This window comes from Peromyscus maniculatus, chromosome 21, assembly GCF_049852395.1.
Source record: "Peromyscus maniculatus bairdii isolate BWxNUB_F1_BW_parent chromosome 21, HU_Pman_BW_mat_3.1, whole genome shotgun sequence".
NCBI lineage: Eukaryota > Metazoa > Chordata > Mammalia > Rodentia > Cricetidae > Peromyscus > Peromyscus maniculatus.
In genome coordinates, this window is record NC_134872.1 from 36,770,004 (window position 1) to 36,789,266 (window position 19,263).

Genomic DNA, 19,263 nt, shown 5'->3' on the forward strand with positions numbered 1-19,263 from the left:
AGGAAAAACAGCTACTGTAACAGTCCTCAGGCTAAAGCAAACATCAGCAAGTAACCATCATTGCTCATCTACTAGATTTGGGTGGGAGCAAACAGTTTTTTTTTAAATCTGACAATAATCTGAATAGTTAAGAATGCAGAAAAATGGGAACTCTCATACTCTGATAGTGTAATTGCTGTCTATACCAGTTTGACACATATAACAAAGTTATTTGCACAGAATTAATTAACAAATTTAAGCACACCCATACCCATATCTTTACTAACGTGGATAGGTCTCTAATAGGGTCTGCAGGAGCAGTCTCTGAATCTAGATGAATACACTGTCTCTAGCTTTTCACGACTAATCAAACAGATCTGGACCCCACAGGAATGCAAGAAATCTGAGGGAAATTATCTCCTCAGATTTGAGGGACAGATCTGGCAGATCCCTGGAGGTCAAAGACAAAAATACTGTCATATACTTGACACTTGCCCTGTCCTGGCTGATGGATGCCTTAAATCTGCTTTGAGTTTGGGTCTGTTTAGGGCAATAAAATACAAGAATCAGAAAGCATAATGGGGATAATGGACAAGACAATGGAGATAATCATAACGATAACTGGGAAATTTTGAGCAAGCAGGACTCCTATAAGGTTCTCTAATTGAACTCACTCATGGGTTAGGCAGAGAAGGTATATGCCTCCCCCACAGCTGGCCACCTCGGGCGTGAGGAAAGAGGAGGTAGGCTGATCCTGAAGTGAAAAGCAGACTGGAGGCTGAGACCACCATACACAGGTCCTCTTCCTGGACTGATGCATTAGTTCTGTTTCTTTTCCTTTTCTGAGATTGGAACAGACATCCTTTTCCCTCTGAGCAGACATAGCAGGGTTCAGCACTCCCCATGAGCATTCCCCCCAACACTTAGAGACAGTCTGCTTAACATCCAAAACCTGGTGAGGGAGATGTAACAGGCCCCATTTTGCAAATCAAGACGCAGACAGAAGTGTCAGGTGACAGGTTAGTCTCCCACAATCAGGACCTGATTGAGCATGGTCTGGATTATTTTCAATCTGGAAGGCATATCTGAGGAGGAGGGGTTGTTGGCTTTTATTTGTTTGATCTTGAGATGGTATCTTATGTAGTCCGCACTGGTATCCAATTTGCTACCTAGTTAAGGATGACCTTGAACTTCAGATTCTCCCGCCTCCACCTCCCAAGTGCCGGGATAGCAGGTGTGTGCCATCATGGCTGGCTGCAGAGGCTGGGGTTTCAATGACTTACCACCCTGCCTCTCAAGACTGGGGGACACATCTTCCCAGGAACCAGGGATGAGAGGGAGTGGGAGGCTGGGGAGAAAGCAGCAGACAACCGGCAGAAGCAGTGAAAATAAACAGGATAGCTCAGGGAGAGACTGAAGACAACTTCAGTGTTTAGAAGCAGACAAAGGGCAGGGTTCAGAAAGATAAAAAGAGCAGCCAGTTGTAGCTAGGGAGAGAAAACAAGACCCCATGCAGAAGAGAGAGGCCAGCTGTGTCTACACTGGCAGGATGCTCAGCATCCAGGCATCCAGGAAGAGCGGCAGGATGGGGCAGAGGAGATATCGCAGCTGGGTGCGCTGAGGATGAGATGTAGCAAAACCTCAAATGCTATTTCAAGTTACTTTCTTATGGGACCAATTAGAGCAGGACTCCTGCATTTTAGGAATACAAGCTGTAGAGCATGTCCCCTGGTGGGACCAAGTCTGCATGTCATAAAAAGCGGCAAGAAACTGTAATTCATTTTAAGTTATTTTGATATTTATTAAACTTACTGGAACAAGATGTTTTTAAGATGTGCTATTAGTCAGTGTTGCTAATGGCATGACACTAAGGACTGGGTGAGTTAAGGGGAATGTGGGTGTCATGTGCCTCATGGTTCTGGGGAGGGGGGGATTCAAGGTGCAGTGACTGAGCCTGGTGATGTCCTCCTTGCTGGCACGGTCCTAGGGTGGCACAGAGAAGTTAAGCAGCTTGCAAGAGTCTCACAGCTGTCGAGCGGAGGAGTGCATTGAGCCTGAGTTGTGAACGCCCACCCTTTGGCTGCAGAACGCGTGCCAGTCTGCAGAAAACCAAGCCATCCCGCCCTGGCACGCCTGGACTCTGCGTCCGGCAGCGGCGGTACGCACAGCTGAGGCGAGTCTGGCCTTGCGGCAGACGTCGCTTCTCTCCTGGGTGTAAAGCAATAAAGGCACCGCGGGGGGCTGGTCGCGACCCCCGACCGGGGGAATCCTACAGCGAGGAGAAGGGACTCCAGGCGCATGCTCTGCCGCAGGGGGGCGCCCCTGGCCGGCCGCTGCTAGGCGATCGGTCCCCGCCACAGGGCGCGTCGCCTGCAAGAAGATGTCGCTGTCCGGCGGGGAGCGCCCTGCGGGGCCGGGGACCCGCCTGTCCTGGCTGCTGTGCTGCAGCGCCCTGCTGTCCCCGGCCGCCGGCTACGTGATCGTGAGCTCCGTGTCCTGGGCTGTCACCAACGAGGTAGACGAGGAGCTGGACAGCGCGTCCACGGAGGAGGCACTGCCCGCGCTACTGGAGGACTCGGGCAGCATCTGGCAGCAGAGCTTCCCGGCCTCAGCGCACAAGGAGGACACGCACCTGCGGCCTCGGGGCTCTGCCCGCGCCAGGCCCGCACCGGCCCCGCGTGGAATGTTCTCCTACCGGCGGGAGAGCGGCTCATCCGCAGCATCCCCCAGCCCCAGGGTGCGTGCAGGCACCGCCCGCTCCCTGGTCCACGCCAGCTCCTGGGGCTGTCTGGCCACTACATCCACCCACGAAAAGGTAAGCGAGAGGTCGGGACGCGGAGGTGGTGCGTGTCTCGTCGTGGTCCGTCAATTCTGGGGCGAGCCCAGGGCGCAGGGCGACTCGGATTTCACAGGTGCATAGACTGTAGATGCCTTTGAATAACGGAACCCGGCTGTGCAGGAGTCGGTTCATCTGGCCAAGTGCACGTGAGTGGGGAGGAAGGCGACCCTGGGGAACAGTCTGGTGGTTAGTGACTGAATCTCTGTCTTAAGATGGCCAAAGAGATGGTCGAATAATCAGCGTCACACACGGAGACCTGGAAAGCAGACAGGATCGATCGCCTTTGGAATCGCAAATGAGGAGCATCCAGTCCCTGCGGGCTCTTAGCACTGTCCCGCAGGCAGACTCCCGCACCACCTCCCACACCAGATGGGCGTGGGAGAAAGGCACCATCCACGCACCGGTAGAAATTTACACTTTAAAAAAAAATGGAACTCGAATGTTTGAGAAAGACGACTTAGGCAAAGCGCAACTGCTCTGGAGGGAGCTGTTTTAGCCACAATTTCTCTCTCAGTCCCCAAAGCTTTATTCACACGTTAACCCGGAATAGCATGGAGAGGACCTAAAGTGGCATATTCCCTAAGAAAGCTTCTAGTCCTGTCTAATAGACAGAGGTGTGATCCGAGCTCCTAAGGAATCTGTGCGCGGAAGGACTGGCATGCCTCGGTTATATACCACACTATGTGGGAGTCGTGTTCTTGCCTCAATTCTGGGTCTCACGAGCCCCGGCATAGCCAAAGCACCCTATTTTCATATATATATTTAAGTAATTCTATAGGCAGAGCTTGAGAGGTTTTTTGTTTGTTTGTTTGTTTTCTTAAAAAATTATCTAATGACAATTTTATCCTATTAATGGCCGTGATCATGTCCTCTTTCTATGTCAGAATCCCAGCCAGTTCTGTATTGCCAGGGTCCAAACAGTTTTTATACTTCTAACACATACCTTAATATGAAGTTTAAATATGAAGCTAATCATGGTTTAAAAAACAAAAAACAAAAAAACTAGTGCCTAAAGTTTGGGAAATGTCTCAGCAGTAGAATGCTTGAGGATCTGAGTTATCCAACCTCCAGAACCCATGTTTTGTTCTTGTTTTTGTTTTGCTTTGCTTTTGTTTTTGTTTTTGAGCCAAGCATCATGGCACGAATTTGTAATCACAGTGCTGAGAAGGTTGAGACAGGTGGATCTTTAGGGCTTGCTGACAAGCTAGCCTATCCTCCTTGGGGAGTTCCAGGCCACCGGGAGACCCTGTCTAAAAAACGTAACAGTAATGGACCCTGAGGAACGACACCAAGAAACCAGGAGGTTGTTCCCTGACCGCCACGTGTACACACTATGCATGAGCAACACACACACACACACACACACACACACACACACACACGGGCACACACGGGCACACTAGAATGCATGAATATGCACACACACACACACACACGGGCACACACACACGGGCACAAAGGCACACGTGCACACGGGCATACTAGAATGCATGAATATGCACACACACACACATACACACACACACACATACACATCCCAAAGAAAAGAAATCTGGTGCCCGGCAGGCTTGGTGGTCCACTCCTGTAGTTCCAAGTACCAAGGCTAAGGCAAGAGAATTGCGAGTTCAAAGCCAGCTCTGGCTACATTTCCAGATCCTGCCTCACGAAAACATAAACAACCAAAGAAGAAAAGGCATCTAGCGTCCTTGTATTGAAGATATTTTGACCTTCAACAGCCGTTTTGTTAGCTTCCATAGGCCTTCCCTTCCAATGCTGACTTTTAATCCAAACTCTATCAATTCAGAAAACATTCGCATGATCTGCTGAGCAGTCCATGACAGGCTGAAAATAGAATCTGTGGATGATGTAATATTGCCATTTGGAGAATTCGTTAATTTTTCATGTTTCTAAATGATTTAAGTCCTTCCTTTCACAATCTTGTGCACTGTGTCAGGTGCTTGGGAAACAATGGCAGCCTGGGGGTGGGGGGTGGGGGGGCGGGAGGGGGGGAGAGGTTCTTTGTAAGAGACAAAGCAGGTGTGGCAGAGTTTGGGGGATGCTAGGACTGAAATGCTTTTGTTTCTGCTTAAAGTCACAGAGACATGACATGGGACCCTCCCCCATCTACTAGATGAGCACGGGCAAAGATCGGTAGATCATGCTTCTGTGACTTCCATTTAGGCTAAAAGGGTATCTAACCCATCAACTTCCCATCGCTTGTTCAGTTATGTGCCGAAAGGTAACTGATCACAATATAAAATACAACTAATAAACAAAGAACTGTTGCCCTAGCTGAAACAGCATGGAATATTCTTGGCATCCTTTTCCAAGCAGTTCATTAAAGTGAATTATAGTCTATCCCCAAAATGTGGAAAGAATGGAGGAGATGATGAAGGCAGCGAGTATTTAAGAGGAGCTCGTGGGAAAGGCCTAGCGCTCTCTTCTTCCTCCCCACAGGCCTCAGGGTCCCTACCCGCCAATAAAATGAGTGCATGTGCTGTGTGAAGGCAGGCCCCAGACAGAATGCGCTTACCTCCCCAGAGAAGTTCTGAAACCATCACGGAGTGAGATGCATCAACGGGACCACCTCTCCTTAGTATACCCGTCAAATCCACTGGTCCAAACAAGGCCCCCAGTGCTGCATCTCCTGCCCAGGCAAACAAAGTTTGCACACACCCCCAGCTTGTGTGACCCGTAGCTCTGCCGCCAAAACACCTTTTTGTTGTTATCATTGCATTTGTTAGATCCAAGGGTTGCCCTTTGGGAGCTGCCTGGCCATCAGCGATGGCCCCCTCCACAACAGCACGGGGACTCCTTTCTTCTACATGACAGCCAAGGACCCTGTGGTAGCTGACCTGGTGAAGAACCCCACAGCCTCGTTGATGCTGCCGGAATCGGAAGGAGATTTTTGCAGGTAGAGGGGGGAGGAGGGAGGGGAGGGGAGGGGAGGGAGAGGGTTTATTCTTACAGGTTTGGGCAGAGGTGGAAGGTGGGTTATGCATGGTCACAGATGTAGATTGACATCTTTACTCTCAGAATTCTACTGCAGACCAAGCAGTGTGATTTGGAGCAAGCTACCTAAATTTATTCATCTATAAAATGGGAGGGTCCTTGGACTTGGACTTTCACTGGGGTCACGTGTCCAGGGAGCCTGTTACAAAGTGAAATTTACATCAGTTGAAATGTGTGTGCTACACTTAACCTACCAAACCCACCCCCAACCTCCTGCCCAACCTATTCCCACTGTAATTTTTCTCAGAACACCGGCCTTGACCTGCAGGTGTCCAAAATCATCTAACACAAAGCCTATTTTATAATAAAATCTTGACAGTGTACATTGTTGACTACCGTACTCAGGAAACGCAGAGGCTTTTTCTGTAGCCACAGCCTAAGAAAAAGAATAAAAATCACAACGCAAAGTTTGCTGAATGTATATCACTTTGAAACCCACATAAAGATGAAAATTCATAAGCTGAACCATCAGAAGTTGGTATTCGTAACCATTGCTACCCTACAGAGTGTGAGTGAGCCTTGGAAATAGAAATAGATGCAATGTGCCTCTGTGAGACAATTTTTTCTTTTTCTTTTCTTTTTTTTTGAGACATGGTCCTGTGTAGCCCATGCTGGCCTTGAACCTATTCCATAGCCAAGGATGCATACACCACATTTGGTTAATGCCCTGCTGGGGCTTGAACCCAGGGCCTTATGGATGCCAGATGAGCACTCTACCAACCACGCACCATTCCCGGCCCTAGGTGCCTCATCTGACACCCAGGGGGGCCATGGCAACCCTAGTACTATAAAGGAAGAGTGAATTGGGAGGTGAAAGGAGAACCAGTCATCTGTCTCTCTGGCATGTACAGGCTGGGGCGGATTGCTTTTCCAATTCATTTATAGCCCCGCTCTCCCCAAGGGATGTGTGTAATACAAAGCCAGCATCCTGTAGTACACTTTCTCAAAAGCTCTCGAGAAGAAAAGCCTTCTGAAGATATTTAAGCAAAAATGGAGCACCCATTCAGACAGAGCCCCAAATCTTTTGCTGCCAGGGAGACACTTTACTGAACTCCTGTGGAGGTCCCCTCCCCGCCCCAAAGATTAACAACGGTCACAGGGTGGCCTGGACGGGAAGGCAGAATGACCCCTGGCATCTACCATCTCATCTGCAAATACAGAGGCGACTGAGAGCATTCATCCCACTCCGGAGCTCTATTCTCTATGCACAGCATAGAAAACAACCAATCACCCTGTTTCTTCTTGTGGAAAGTAATTAGAGCAATAATGGGGTATCAAGTGCAGCCTGGGAAAGGCCTTGCCAACCCCACTCCCATCATCTATCCCCATAGATGTGAGATTGTCAATCAGCACTGCATCTGACGTTACTCCTGAAATCTAGAATGTTAGTAACATTAAGTACAAGGGCTGAATAAGTCAAAGCCTGCATCAAAAGACAGACGGGTACCGGAGCTCCCAAATAAGCAAGCATGGTGCTTCCAGGGGCCATCCCACTAAAGAGAGGCATCTGGTAGCAGCTACTAGAACTGCATCCCAGACAAGCACCTTGCTAGAGCTTAGAAAGACCAACCAGCTGACTCCTGCCTGTTCCCAGGGCCTGGAGGTACCACCGGTGAGACCACACGGTCAAGTGCCGCTCAGCAATTCTGATGCCTGGGACGGGGATTCAGACACCTCCTGTTCTCACGGTGGTGACGTCAGTCAAGGCGCTGGTCCAGCCCTCTGCTAAAACCCTTCAGGAAGAAAATTAACAGAAGTCTCCCAGGCCCTGCCTGTAGGATTGGGCATCCGTTCCTTTTCAGAACAGATCACTATGCCCGATGCATCTCTTTGCCAACTCTCTTAATATTTTATTTATATCCAGTTTTATCAAATTAAAAGTCTGACCTGAAGGCTCATTGTGATCAAAGCTCACATAAGTACTTTGGCAGGTAGCTAAGAAACACTTTCCACTTAGGAGCCCCCACGGCATGTCACTCAAAGTGGTATTCCAGTCCATTAGCTGCCTGTGTATTAAAAGGCTTGAGGCAGGGACTGGAGGGACGGCTCAGCAGTTAATGGTCCCTGCTGCTCCTGCAGAAGACCTGAGTTTGGTTCCTAGCACCCATGGTAGGCAGTTCACAGCCATTTGTTACTCCAGCTTCAGGGGATCCAAAGTCCCCTTCTGGCCTCCGTGGGAACCTGAGTACACTGACATATACTCACACATATAAGTAAAAATAAATCTTTTGGTAAAGGTTAAATCCAAGTGGAAATGGGTGAAGGAAATTGAGGATCCAGGGCTCCGGAGTCTCTGGGTTCCAGAGTCTCAGAAAATGCAACCACGAGGAAAGTGCTGTTCATTTAATTCCTTTAACAAAGGAAAGAAAAGCTGGTATCTTGGGAATGGTGAAAAGAATGCATACTTCTTCCTAAGAGACAGATTTTTAGAGGACCAGAAAAAGTCTTGTTCTTGTCAGAGTTATTGTTCTATTTACATGTATGTGTGTGTGAGTGTGTGCACATATGTGTGTGCACATGCCTAACCACATACAGACCAGAAGAGGATGACAGATCCCTCAGAACTAGAGTCTGTTTATCACCTGGGTGCTGGCATCCAAACTCCAGTCTGCACAACTGTGCGATCACTCTTAACTGACAAGCTGTCTCTCGAATCCCAGCAAGGAGTTTTTAAACGAATTTGTAAAATGAGCCTGCACTGTGCCACCTCATCTAGTCAGAGATCTTACCAAAACTTTTTATCGCACTCTACTATTTAATGTCATAGTAAAGTTACTAAGGTTAGTTGGGTGAAATTGTCCTGGCCAAGGCATGTTGATTTGACTGCCTTTACCCTGCCCTCAAAAGTGACATGCAGGGCTTGAGAAATGGTTAAGAGTACAGACTGTTTTTGCAGAGGACCCAGGATCAAGTCTCAGTACCCACATGGCGGTTCACAACTGCATGTAACTCCAGTTCTGGGGATTCACATGACCTCTACTGGCCTCCACAGGCACTGCGTGCATGTGGTACACATACATACATGCAGGCAAAAACACTCACACATAAAAGTAAATAAGCATATTTAAAGTGATCCAATACTAGAAAAGTACTAGACTGGTCATTTTGATGCATCCATGTAGCCAGGAAAAGTTGCTGCTGGGATAGTTAAATATGCTGCCTACTCAGACTTCCCTTGGCATCTTGGAGAATGTGGGGGTTGAATCTGAGGGCCCGTGGATCTGTGGTTGAATTCACCTTGCAGCAGTGAATCCTGGGTAAGAACAGCCTCCTAGGATGCTATGTGTTATACAGCAGGACTGCCCATCTGTGAGGTGTTCATCCATAGATTTAATCAACTACAGAAAAACAATGTGTCTGTAGTGAACAAAAATGACATTTTTAGCTGTGACCCTCCCCCCCCCCCGAAACAGTGCAATACAGCAATTCTTTGTATAGTATTTACATTAATTAGATATTATAAGGAACCTGAGCTAATTTAAATTATGTGGGGGGGGCAGTGGGATGATATGCAAATATTATTACTACTGAAATACCTGTAGGGGCCAGCAAGACGGCTTCACAGGTAAGGATGTCTGTGGCTAAGGCTGATGACCTAAGGTTGATTCCTGGGAGTCATATGGCATGGAGTATGAATTGACACCCCAAGGTGTCCTCTTACATTCACACATGTGCTATGGCATGTACACACACACACACACACACACACACAACATAAATAAAGTATACTATAATGCTTCTACTTTATAGAGGGCCTTAGGCGCTGTCTTAGGGTTTCTGTTGCTATGAAGAGACACCATGACCACAGCAAGTCTTATAAAAGAAAACCTTTACTTAGGGCTGGCTTAGAGTTTCAGAGGTTTAGTCCATTATCTTCTGGCAGTATGCAGGCAGACATGGTGCTAGAGAAGGAGCTGAGACTTCTACATCTTGATCCTCAGGCAGCAGAAGCAACCGTGTGCCATACCGGGCATAGCTTGGGCATAGGAGACCTCAAAGTCCACCCCCACAGTGACGCACTTCCTCCAACAAGACCACGCCTACTCCAACAAAGCCACACCTCCTAATGTGGGGGCCATTTTCTTTGAAACCATCACAGACACCTGCAGATTTTAACATCCAAGGATCATCCCGAACACAAGTCCTCAGGGATCCCAAGGGATAGCTGTGTGTACATTCCACAAAGATTGTATATTATGAAGTATAACTCCCAAAACTTAAGAGTGCCTTTCAATTACTTAAAGGGCAGAGAAAAAAGAGATTTATTAATGACAGCCTATTCCTCCCTTAGTCCAAGGGCCAGACCTCTTACAGGGTCTCTTATAGTCTGAAGGTGCTCCAGGGTGAGTCTGAGGCCTCTGAAAGATGGAGACCTTTCTGAATCTTAAATGCATTTCCAGTGCTTCCAAGAAAAGCCTGTGAATAACTGTAATTTGGCCCATACAATGACTCATGTCCATAAATTAAAATGAAAGTCCAACAAAAAGAAAAAGTAGTGCCGGGCCATGGTGGCCCACACCTTTAATCTCAGCACTCGGGAGGCAGAGGCAGGCAGATCTCTACAAGTGTGAGGCCAGCCTGGTCTACAATGTGAGTTCCACAACAGCCAGAGCTACACAGTGAAACCCTGCCTCAAACAAAACAAACTAAAACAAAACAAAAAGGAGCAAGAGTGTGTGAGCTCCCATACATGTAGAATCTGAGGAAGTTGAGTTCACAGAAGCAAAAAAACAGACATACTTGCAGGAAACAGGGAAAACAGGAATGTGATGCTGGACATTGTGAGGACTGCCAGTCCTATGATACACAGGTTCGGGGCTCTATTGCTCAGCATGGCTCAGCATGCATAGACTACCAAGGTGATTGTGGAAATCACTACAGGATGGCCACGTTTTAGCACAGTGAGTCATGGCATTGCATGCCTTCAGTGAATTCGCTCTGAATTCCACCATTAAACGTTTTTAACGAAAAGGACACAGCCTGAGAAGCAGCAAAGGAGGAGGCCATTCTGCTCATCAGCCACCACAGCCTCCAAATTTGCCTTTATTAATAATCATTAGTTTATTTCAAGTGTTTTATTTAATTAGTCTGTTTACTTTGGGCTGCTGTGGTTTCTTCATTTAATTAATTAAATGAATTAGGGCTGGGAATCTATTTCCCAGCCCAGGTTAAGACGGCAAATTGAAAAAGACTCCATCTTAAAAGAGACCTTGGCAACAAGCTATCCTTCCTTCATTTCCTCTCCGGTCAACACATATATGCATATATGCACGGGCAGGTGCCCAGCCCCTGAGGGAATTTACACGCAGACACTAGACTTGGCTGTGTAAAAATCTAATCGGTTATGACTGACTGTTGTAGCATCCTCCTTCTGTAGTAGGCATACTTGAACTACGGGTTTAGCGCTGCATCTTTTAATGAGCAGGATAACAAACCCTGTCAACCAGGGATTCATATTCTGTTCAATAGTAGCGAGTCAGTTTTCACTTTGATGATTGCGCTATCCACAGAACCCAAAGAGTTATCAAATGCTTTTCCTGAAGTCAGAACAAACTGAAGGGTAACTTTGGATACATGCCAGGTGAACTTGATTTGTTGATCATAAACGAGGCTTCAGAAGCATTTCCCCTCTTCCCCCAAAGGCTTTTGGTTTAAAAAAAAAAAAAAAAGGTGTCACAGATGCTGCCATGGCTGACACCCCTCCCTGAGCAGAAACAACTGAGTTAGTATGTCTGAGTTTAAGGATTTCTTTGTGAAATGTGGGAAAAAAAGGTTGCAGAAATGACAATGACCAATGGCCACTGCAGTCCCTTCATCGTTTAACCGTGTGTGTGTGTGTGTGTGTGTGTGTGTGTGTGTGTGTGTGTGTGTGCACATGTACATGTATAAACCCTCCTTGTGGATGTAGAGAACACAGGGGGATCCTGGGAGCCTTGGGAGTTTCTCTCATCACTTCCACATTTTTTTTTGCTGTTATTATTTCCAGAATCTACCTATCACTGCCTGCCCATCCTAGGATTGCAGATATGGGTGGGGTTGCCCATGCCCTTGTTCACGTAGACGCCCATTAAGTGTATTTATAAGAATAAAATGTGTAGCAAGGTGGGTAATCCACTCCTGTAATCTCAGCTCTTGGGGGGCTGAGGCAGGAGGATTCCCACAGGTTGAAGGTCTGCTTGAGCTCAATTGCAAACACCAGATGAGTCGGGGCTACATGGCAAGAGCCTGTCTCGGGAAACAAAAACAAACAGGAGACTAAATGTGAATAATTGATGTGAGCTGAGGCTCGGCCTGATACCAAACACAGTTCTGGGCCTGACTCCTTGGGGCAGCTTTGGAAGGTACCCTGTTCATTCAGCAGCTCCCAGGATGACCTTCATCGAGGGGACGCATTGTAAGAATCTGCTGGCAGCAACTTGTTTGGCAATGGCTGTGATGAATCTCTGTCTGGAAAACTGCATCCACCGGAGACGTGATATGCGTTTCAAAGCAGAAGGCCCAGCCCTAATCAGACTCGGGAACTGAATCCAATTTCTCTTCCCTAGTTCTTGTTCATGCCTCTTCAAAGCAATTGATAAATCCTCTAAGTAAGACATGGCCCTCTGTGCAGAGCCATGTCACACACACACACACACACACACACACACACACACACACACACACACACACACTTTGCCTGAACATTCATGTATTCCTGGAGCTAAACCAATCTCAGTAGCTTTTAAAAGATCATGCGGGGATTCCAAAAAGCGAAAGCGTGATGAGCAGGTGTCCAGGATTCTCTCCCATCTTCTGCTCATTTCTGCGAGTGTATCTCTTAGCAAACGACAGCCACTTCTCTCTCTCTATGAAGTTCAGTCCCTGGGGTTCCCGCTAGTCATTAATTCACCCGTGTTCTTGTCCCTCTGTCCTTACACTACCCTTTCTGTCTTCCAACAACTCCTTCCCATCTGGTTTGCAAATGTTATTGGGAGAGTCTCCATCTTAAACAGGAAGGACTCCAGTGAGACAAGGTGGGGAAGACCATAAATGTAGACTCTTCAAAAAAGGCTTCAAGCCGGGCAGTGGTGGCGCACGCCTTTAATCCCAGCACTTGGGAGGCAGAGGCAGGCGGATCTCTGTGAGTTCGAGGCCAGCCTGGGCTACCGAGTGAGCTCCAGGAAAGGCGCAAAGCTACATAGAGAAACCCTGTCTCGAAAAACCAAAAAAAACAAAAAAAAAAAAAAAAACCAAAAAAGGCTTCAGCACTGGGAAGGTGGATGAAAATTTTTTATCAAAGGGCCCCAAACCCCACACAATTATTCATCTATTTCTGTCCCTGTGGGCTTATATATTCTGGACATTTAATTTACTTATTTATTCCAAATATTATATGAAACATACACTATGTGGTATTTTGTGGCTGGCTTTTTAAAAACCTACCTTTGTGTTTTCAAGGTCCATGGTTTTACAGCATTTATCAATAATCCGTTCCTTTTAGTGGCCAAATAGTATTCCATTGTTTGACTTATCATGTTTATCAGTTTATCCATCTCTGGGTGGTCTGATGGACATTTGTCCCCATGCTGCAGTTACTATGAGTCATGAATGTTGCCGTGGGCATCCATGTCCGGTTTCTGGGCAGACATACACGTCAAGTCTCTTTGGTGTGTGCCTAGGAGTAGAATTGCTAGATCACATGCTACTTGCATGGTTAACTCTTTGAGGACCTGCCAAGCTTTTTTTTCCCTGAGTGGTCATGCCGTTCTCTATTCCCACCCACAACATTGGAGGGTTCTGGTCCCTCATATCCTGCCCACACTGGTTATTGTCTGTCTTTTCTGTTCAGTCTGTGCAACTGTGAGCGTGATATCACACAGTGATTTTGATTTGCAGTTCCCTGAGGGCTGGTGGAATTAAGTACTCTTTTGTGGGTTGACTGGCCATTTGTACTCTTCTTGGGAGAACCATCATTCAAAACCTTTACTCATTTAAAAAAATGGGTTATTTATTATTTTATTGTTGAATTCCTTCATATAGTCTAGATATGATCCCTCTCAAACATATGATTTGTAAGTATATTTTTCTCCCCCGTGTCTAACTTTCTTCAATCATTGAGAGAAACACAAACTTGCTAAATACTCAATATTAACATACTGATTGTATGTAATCTTGATCAGTGTCGATGTTCTTTCTTTGGTGCTAAGGTCTGAGCACAAATTTGGACATGCTAATGCTCTGTTACTACACCACATCCCTAGCACTAAGGAGTTTTTTTTTCCCTCTTTTTATAAAGTCTATTTTAGTGTGTTTTGTGTGTGTGTGTGTGTGTGTGTGTGTGTGTGAGTGTGTGAGTGAGTGTGTGTGTGTGTGTGTGTGTGTGTGTGTGTGTGTGTATGTGTGTATCTGAGTCTATGTCTATGTCTGTGTGTAGGTCGGAAGCCTGTTAGACTGGAATTCAGTTATCCCCCATCAGCCTCCTAAGTGACTGATATTACGGATACGTACCACTGCCCATGCTGCTTCCCTTTGTTACTATAGATGGGGCCTTTCCCATCAAATTAGCAAATAGCTAAACTAATATTCCCAAGATAATATGGGAGAGTAAATTACCTAGGGTGTAGAAATGGTAATGAAATGTCTGAGTGAGAAAACAGACTTTGGCTGATGACGTGCAAGTCCCTAGGCACAATCCCCATCATGTGCGTGCGTGTGTGTACACACACACACACACACACACACACACACACACACACACACACCTACAAAAACCAGATTTTAATTAATCAGATTCAAAAGATTTTGTGAGGGAAAAGTCTTACTCCAATAATATAAAAACAGGGTGGGATAATAAAACTGAATTAAACCTTAACTGGATTTGTAATCAGCTAAACACCTATTAAGTATATTATGTACAAAGCAACATATTAAATATTATAATTATTAAATATTATAATTGAAGCAAGATCTTTTTCCTTCAAATGATAGTTATTGAGTACTTACTGTATGCTTGACATGCGTGAGTAAGATTTAACGGCACTGGCTGTTCCCTGACTGCTTGTCACCGATGAGTTGATTTAATATAGTAGGTTCTGACACACGCCTGTGTGTCTGGAGCCTCCTGGGAGTTAAACCCATGCCTCTCAGCAACAAAGCGAATGAGCATCCCTCAAACTCAGACCTGATGCTGCGAAGCATAGGACTTTGGAATGCCAAGTGGTTTGAAATAAGCAGTCCCAGATCCACGGACTCAGACTGGGTGCAGCGCCATGGTAGAGCACTGGCTTGGAATACACAAAGTCCTTGAAGTGTCAGGAGATAGAGACACCATCACTGGTTTAAAAAAAAAAAAAAAAAAAAAAAAAAAAAAAAAAAAAAACAGAGACTGAAACGACCTTCTTTCCTTTAAGATAGTGGGTAATTTCTTTTTCAATGCATGTGCTGCTCCTCTCTAAGCAAGGTGAATAGCAGAATTTGTAGTTGAGTGAGCAATTCGGAAGATCACCATTAGAAGATGCCCATGTCACACACATGTTAGAATGTTAGAACAGGGACAACTCTGGTGTACTGTGATGCAGAATAAGGTAGAGCATAAAGCCCTCCTGATAGCTCCGTGGGTCTAAGTGTGCCTTCTCAGGGTGCTGTTCTGAGAGGCGGTAAGGAGCCACAGGAGATCTGAAGTAGCCAGGACTCTGCAGTCAGATCTCCCCTGCCCAGGACAGGTTTGAGAGTGTTGCAGAATGGGCAAGAGCTAGAAGGTATCTCAGGAGTGCTGTCATGATGGTGTCCAATCAGGGTCTGTCCTGGCTCCAGGCAGCCAGGCAGGTAGGGAACCACGAATCAGCGATTCTGGGGATGAAGCATCAGCGTGGCCCTGAAAGGGGGCTTGGAGTTCCCCAGCTGCAATCCGACTGCCCAGTTCAGACTAGCTCTAGGAACAGGATTGAGACCAACCCTGACTCCGTGTTACTTCTGGAACTATCTCGCTCGACCACAGCAGAAACTGAGCTGAGGCCAGCAGTTACTTGTCCACTCATAGATGTCTATTTCTGGTTCCAGCAGTCTCTGAGGAGAGGCGTCTTCAAGGAGCAGCCAGGGAGTCCTGGAGCACACTTAGATCTGAGAATGATTGCTGTAGATGAAAGGGCTTCTGATTTGGTGGTTGATTGATGTGTACGCTAAATCTTCCAGTTGATACCGGCCTGGCTTTAAGTAGCTCAATTTGTCTGATTCTCAACTTCCTTTACCCAAAAGCAGGAGTAACGGTGGCGGTAAGGCTGCCACGGGGATGAACAGTCTCAGTGTGTGGCCCCTTGCTTGGTGCTAACAAATGGTAGCGATGGTCGTTAACAGCTGTTGCCTCCCTGCAGGATGGAGGATGGCAGAAGCAGAGAGAAATGAGTTGACAGAGCCCCGTTGACTCTGCATAACTTCTAAGTATCGCATGACATCTGTGATACATGAGGTGTTCTAAGCAAGTGACATAAAAACTGATGCGGTCCTTATGAGATGCCCCTGACGGAGGTGCTATGGTCAGTTTTAACAAAAGGGGGAAACTGAGGCATTACAAGTGTGAGGAACTCGCACAGGGATCCACCTACCAAACTGTAATGGGGCTGGGGTTCAAACCCAGATGGGCCAAAGCTTGCGTCTACCCATCATCCCTCTTCACATAGCGCATCTTGGCTTCTTTGCCAGTGGCTATGATAAAATACCCGGAGAAAAGCAACAGGAGAGAGAAAGGGTTTGTTTGACCCACAACCCCAGGTTTCAGTCCATCACTGTGGGAGGTCAAGGCGGCAGGGACTTGGAGCTGTCACATCCCATCTACACTCAAGGGCAGAGAATGACGAACACATGCATCCCAGTGCTCAGCTTCAACTCCTTTTCATTTACTCTGGGCCCTGGTTCCTGGAGTGGTGGAGCTATCCACATTCAGGATGGATAGTCTCATCTCAGTTAACCCAATTCAGAAAATCCATCACAGGCTTGCTCATCTTCCAGAGAGTTCTAGATGCCCTTAAGTTAACAGTTAACACTCACAGTCATAAGCTGTATCCTGAAAATGGGGCAGGGGGCGGGATGTAGGGGGTAGGGGATGGGACCACCCAAGTTCCAAAAAGAACAGATTCAGATGCTACAGTGTTTTGTAGGCTGATTTATGTCATTTGTGTATCATTTCCACCCCATGACTTGCACTAAAGTCGAGGTAATTCACGAGGCTTATTGTAAATATACCCATGGTGATACATGCCAACAGACTATCCCAACATCGGCCTGGAGATGGTTGGTACTCTCTCATTCTACATCTCTCCTACCACCCCAAACAACTCCATATATGTGCCAGTGACTTCTAAATTTTTATTCCCAGCCTATACCTCACATCTGAGCTCTAGACCCCGAATCCATCGGCTTCCTGGACACTTTGAGGACATCTTGAACTCAGTCTCCTCTTAGGTCCCCAAGGCTCTTTTCTGCCATGGTACCCACTCACTCTGGTATTCTGAGAAGTCCCCTGAGAAGTCCCCTGAGCGGCGTCTCCCTTTTATAGCAGGCAGCAGGATAGCCCTGCTCACCTGGAACTGCTCCCTGTTTCTCTGCGCCAAGTTCCCATTGTCACTCTTATCCTTTTTACGTGCTCTGGATGGGTCTCCCTGGATCCCAGACTGACCCCTTTTAAACCCTTTCTCCATCCTGAAGTCAGAGGATAGTTTGAAAACACCCATATCATCATTCTCCCATCCTGCTTAAAATTGCTCCATGCTCTCTCATTCAGGATAAAATGTGAAACTCTTGGGCAGGAGAGCTAACTCAGAGCTCAAGAGTACATACTGGCCTTGCTCTTCTAGAGGACCTGAGTTCGGTTCCCAGCACCCACATCAGGTGACTGAGGGATCAGATGCCTCTGGCCTCCAAGGGCACCTGCACTCACTTGTACATACCCACACACAAACATACTCACGTACACATAATTTAAAATAATGAAAGTAAATCTTTTAAAAATATCAAACTCTTTATTGTGCCCTTCAAAGCCTAAAACAGTCCACATGTGTAGCCTGATACCAGCCTTCCCTTTGCCTTTTCTTGGTCTCTGTGACAATGTCTTTATCCCTTTCAGTAGCTGTAACAAAAGACCATAAACAGAGTAGCCTACATAATACCACAGATATTCACCATACACCAGTGACTCATAAACCATTATTTACCATGGACTGATTAGCTTGTATATAATGAGTATTTACTTCTCACAGCTCTGGAGTCAAAGAAGTTCAAGGTCAAGGCATATTCAATAGCTTCCTGGTTCACAGATGCCAACTTCTCTCCGTGTCCATGGGTGGCAGAACTGGTGGAGGTCTCTGTCACGGCAGGGGACACTTCTTTCTTACTGCCCTTCCTGTCCCCATCTCATCTCATTTGAATTGATTTCCCAGGGTTCGGCTGTCCTTGGCCCCCAGAACACAAGCAAGGATCCCTGTCACCTAGAAAGTAAACCACCATTAATTGTGTGGCGAGCTTGCCAGACTTTCCTGCTGGGCTGAGAACTTCGGGAGGCCCAAAGCTGCATCCTTCTCCCTCTCCCTGGTCAGCATAACCGGCACAGATAGAGCCTTTAGCAGAAAGTGGGATCCGGTAATTATTGGTTGAATGTATGGAATTTTGGGAGATGGGCATTGAGGAATGGTGGACTCATTTTCTGTTGTTAGTGAAGTGTTGTGAGTTCTGTTGGGGCTTTAAATAGTATGTTTATGCGAATCTAGAGTGCAGAAATCTATAGTGAGTCTTACAAGGCTAAAACCAAGGAGGCCATGGGGTCTCTTCCTTCTGAAGGCTCCAAGGGAGAATTCACCTCCCCGCTTTTCTCAGAACAGAGAGTATCCACAGTCCTTGGCGCGTAGCTTCACACTTTTATCACTGCAGCCCTGGCTTTGGTCATCCCTGATCCTACTGCCCACTTTAAACTCTGCCCCCTGCCCTGAAGATTGGTCTGATTACATTTTATCTATGGGCTAATACAAGGTCATCATTCCCTCTCAAGATGTATAACTTAATCACATCCGTTGAATAAGATGAAGCAGGACATTCTGGGGATTGGGATAGGGACATCTCTGGGGGAGCTGTGAATGTAACCTGTCTCAGATGGATGTGCTAGTTTAAATGAACTTGCGAACGAGGACAGAAACATGGTAATTCATTCTAATGTATGCAGTGCCTCCCGTTGGTATTTTGGGGGTGTCACGATTGTACCTACTTATAGTTAAAATGTTTTAAAATATAGAGCTGGGAATATTGGACTAGGGAAACGGCTCAGTAGTTAGAGTGTTTGCCACGTAAGCAAGAGGGCCGTTTTGGATCCTCAGAACTCATAGCTGGGTAGTCGTGGCAGCTTACGCCTATTTCCAGCTTCCGAAGGAGGAAACAGGCAATTTCTTGAGCAAGCTGGCTAGTGAAACTAG

The 19,263-nt window shown here is 46.6% G+C and overlaps 1 protein-coding gene across 1 annotated transcript in view; it reads left to right on the forward strand.

Moving 5' to 3' along the window:
• Positions 1-2,197: 2,197 nt before the first annotated feature.
• Positions 2,198-19,263, forward strand: part of Creg2 (cellular repressor of E1A stimulated genes 2) — a 38,196-nt gene continuing 21,130 nt past the window's right edge. The window contains exons 1-2 of the mRNA XM_006980415.4: positions 2,198-2,794; positions 5,563-5,732. Coding sequence (XP_006980477.1) covers positions 2,360-2,794; positions 5,563-5,732 — 605 coding nt within the window. The 5' untranslated portion in view covers positions 2,198-2,359. The remainder of the gene's footprint in view (positions 2,795-5,562; positions 5,733-19,263) is intronic.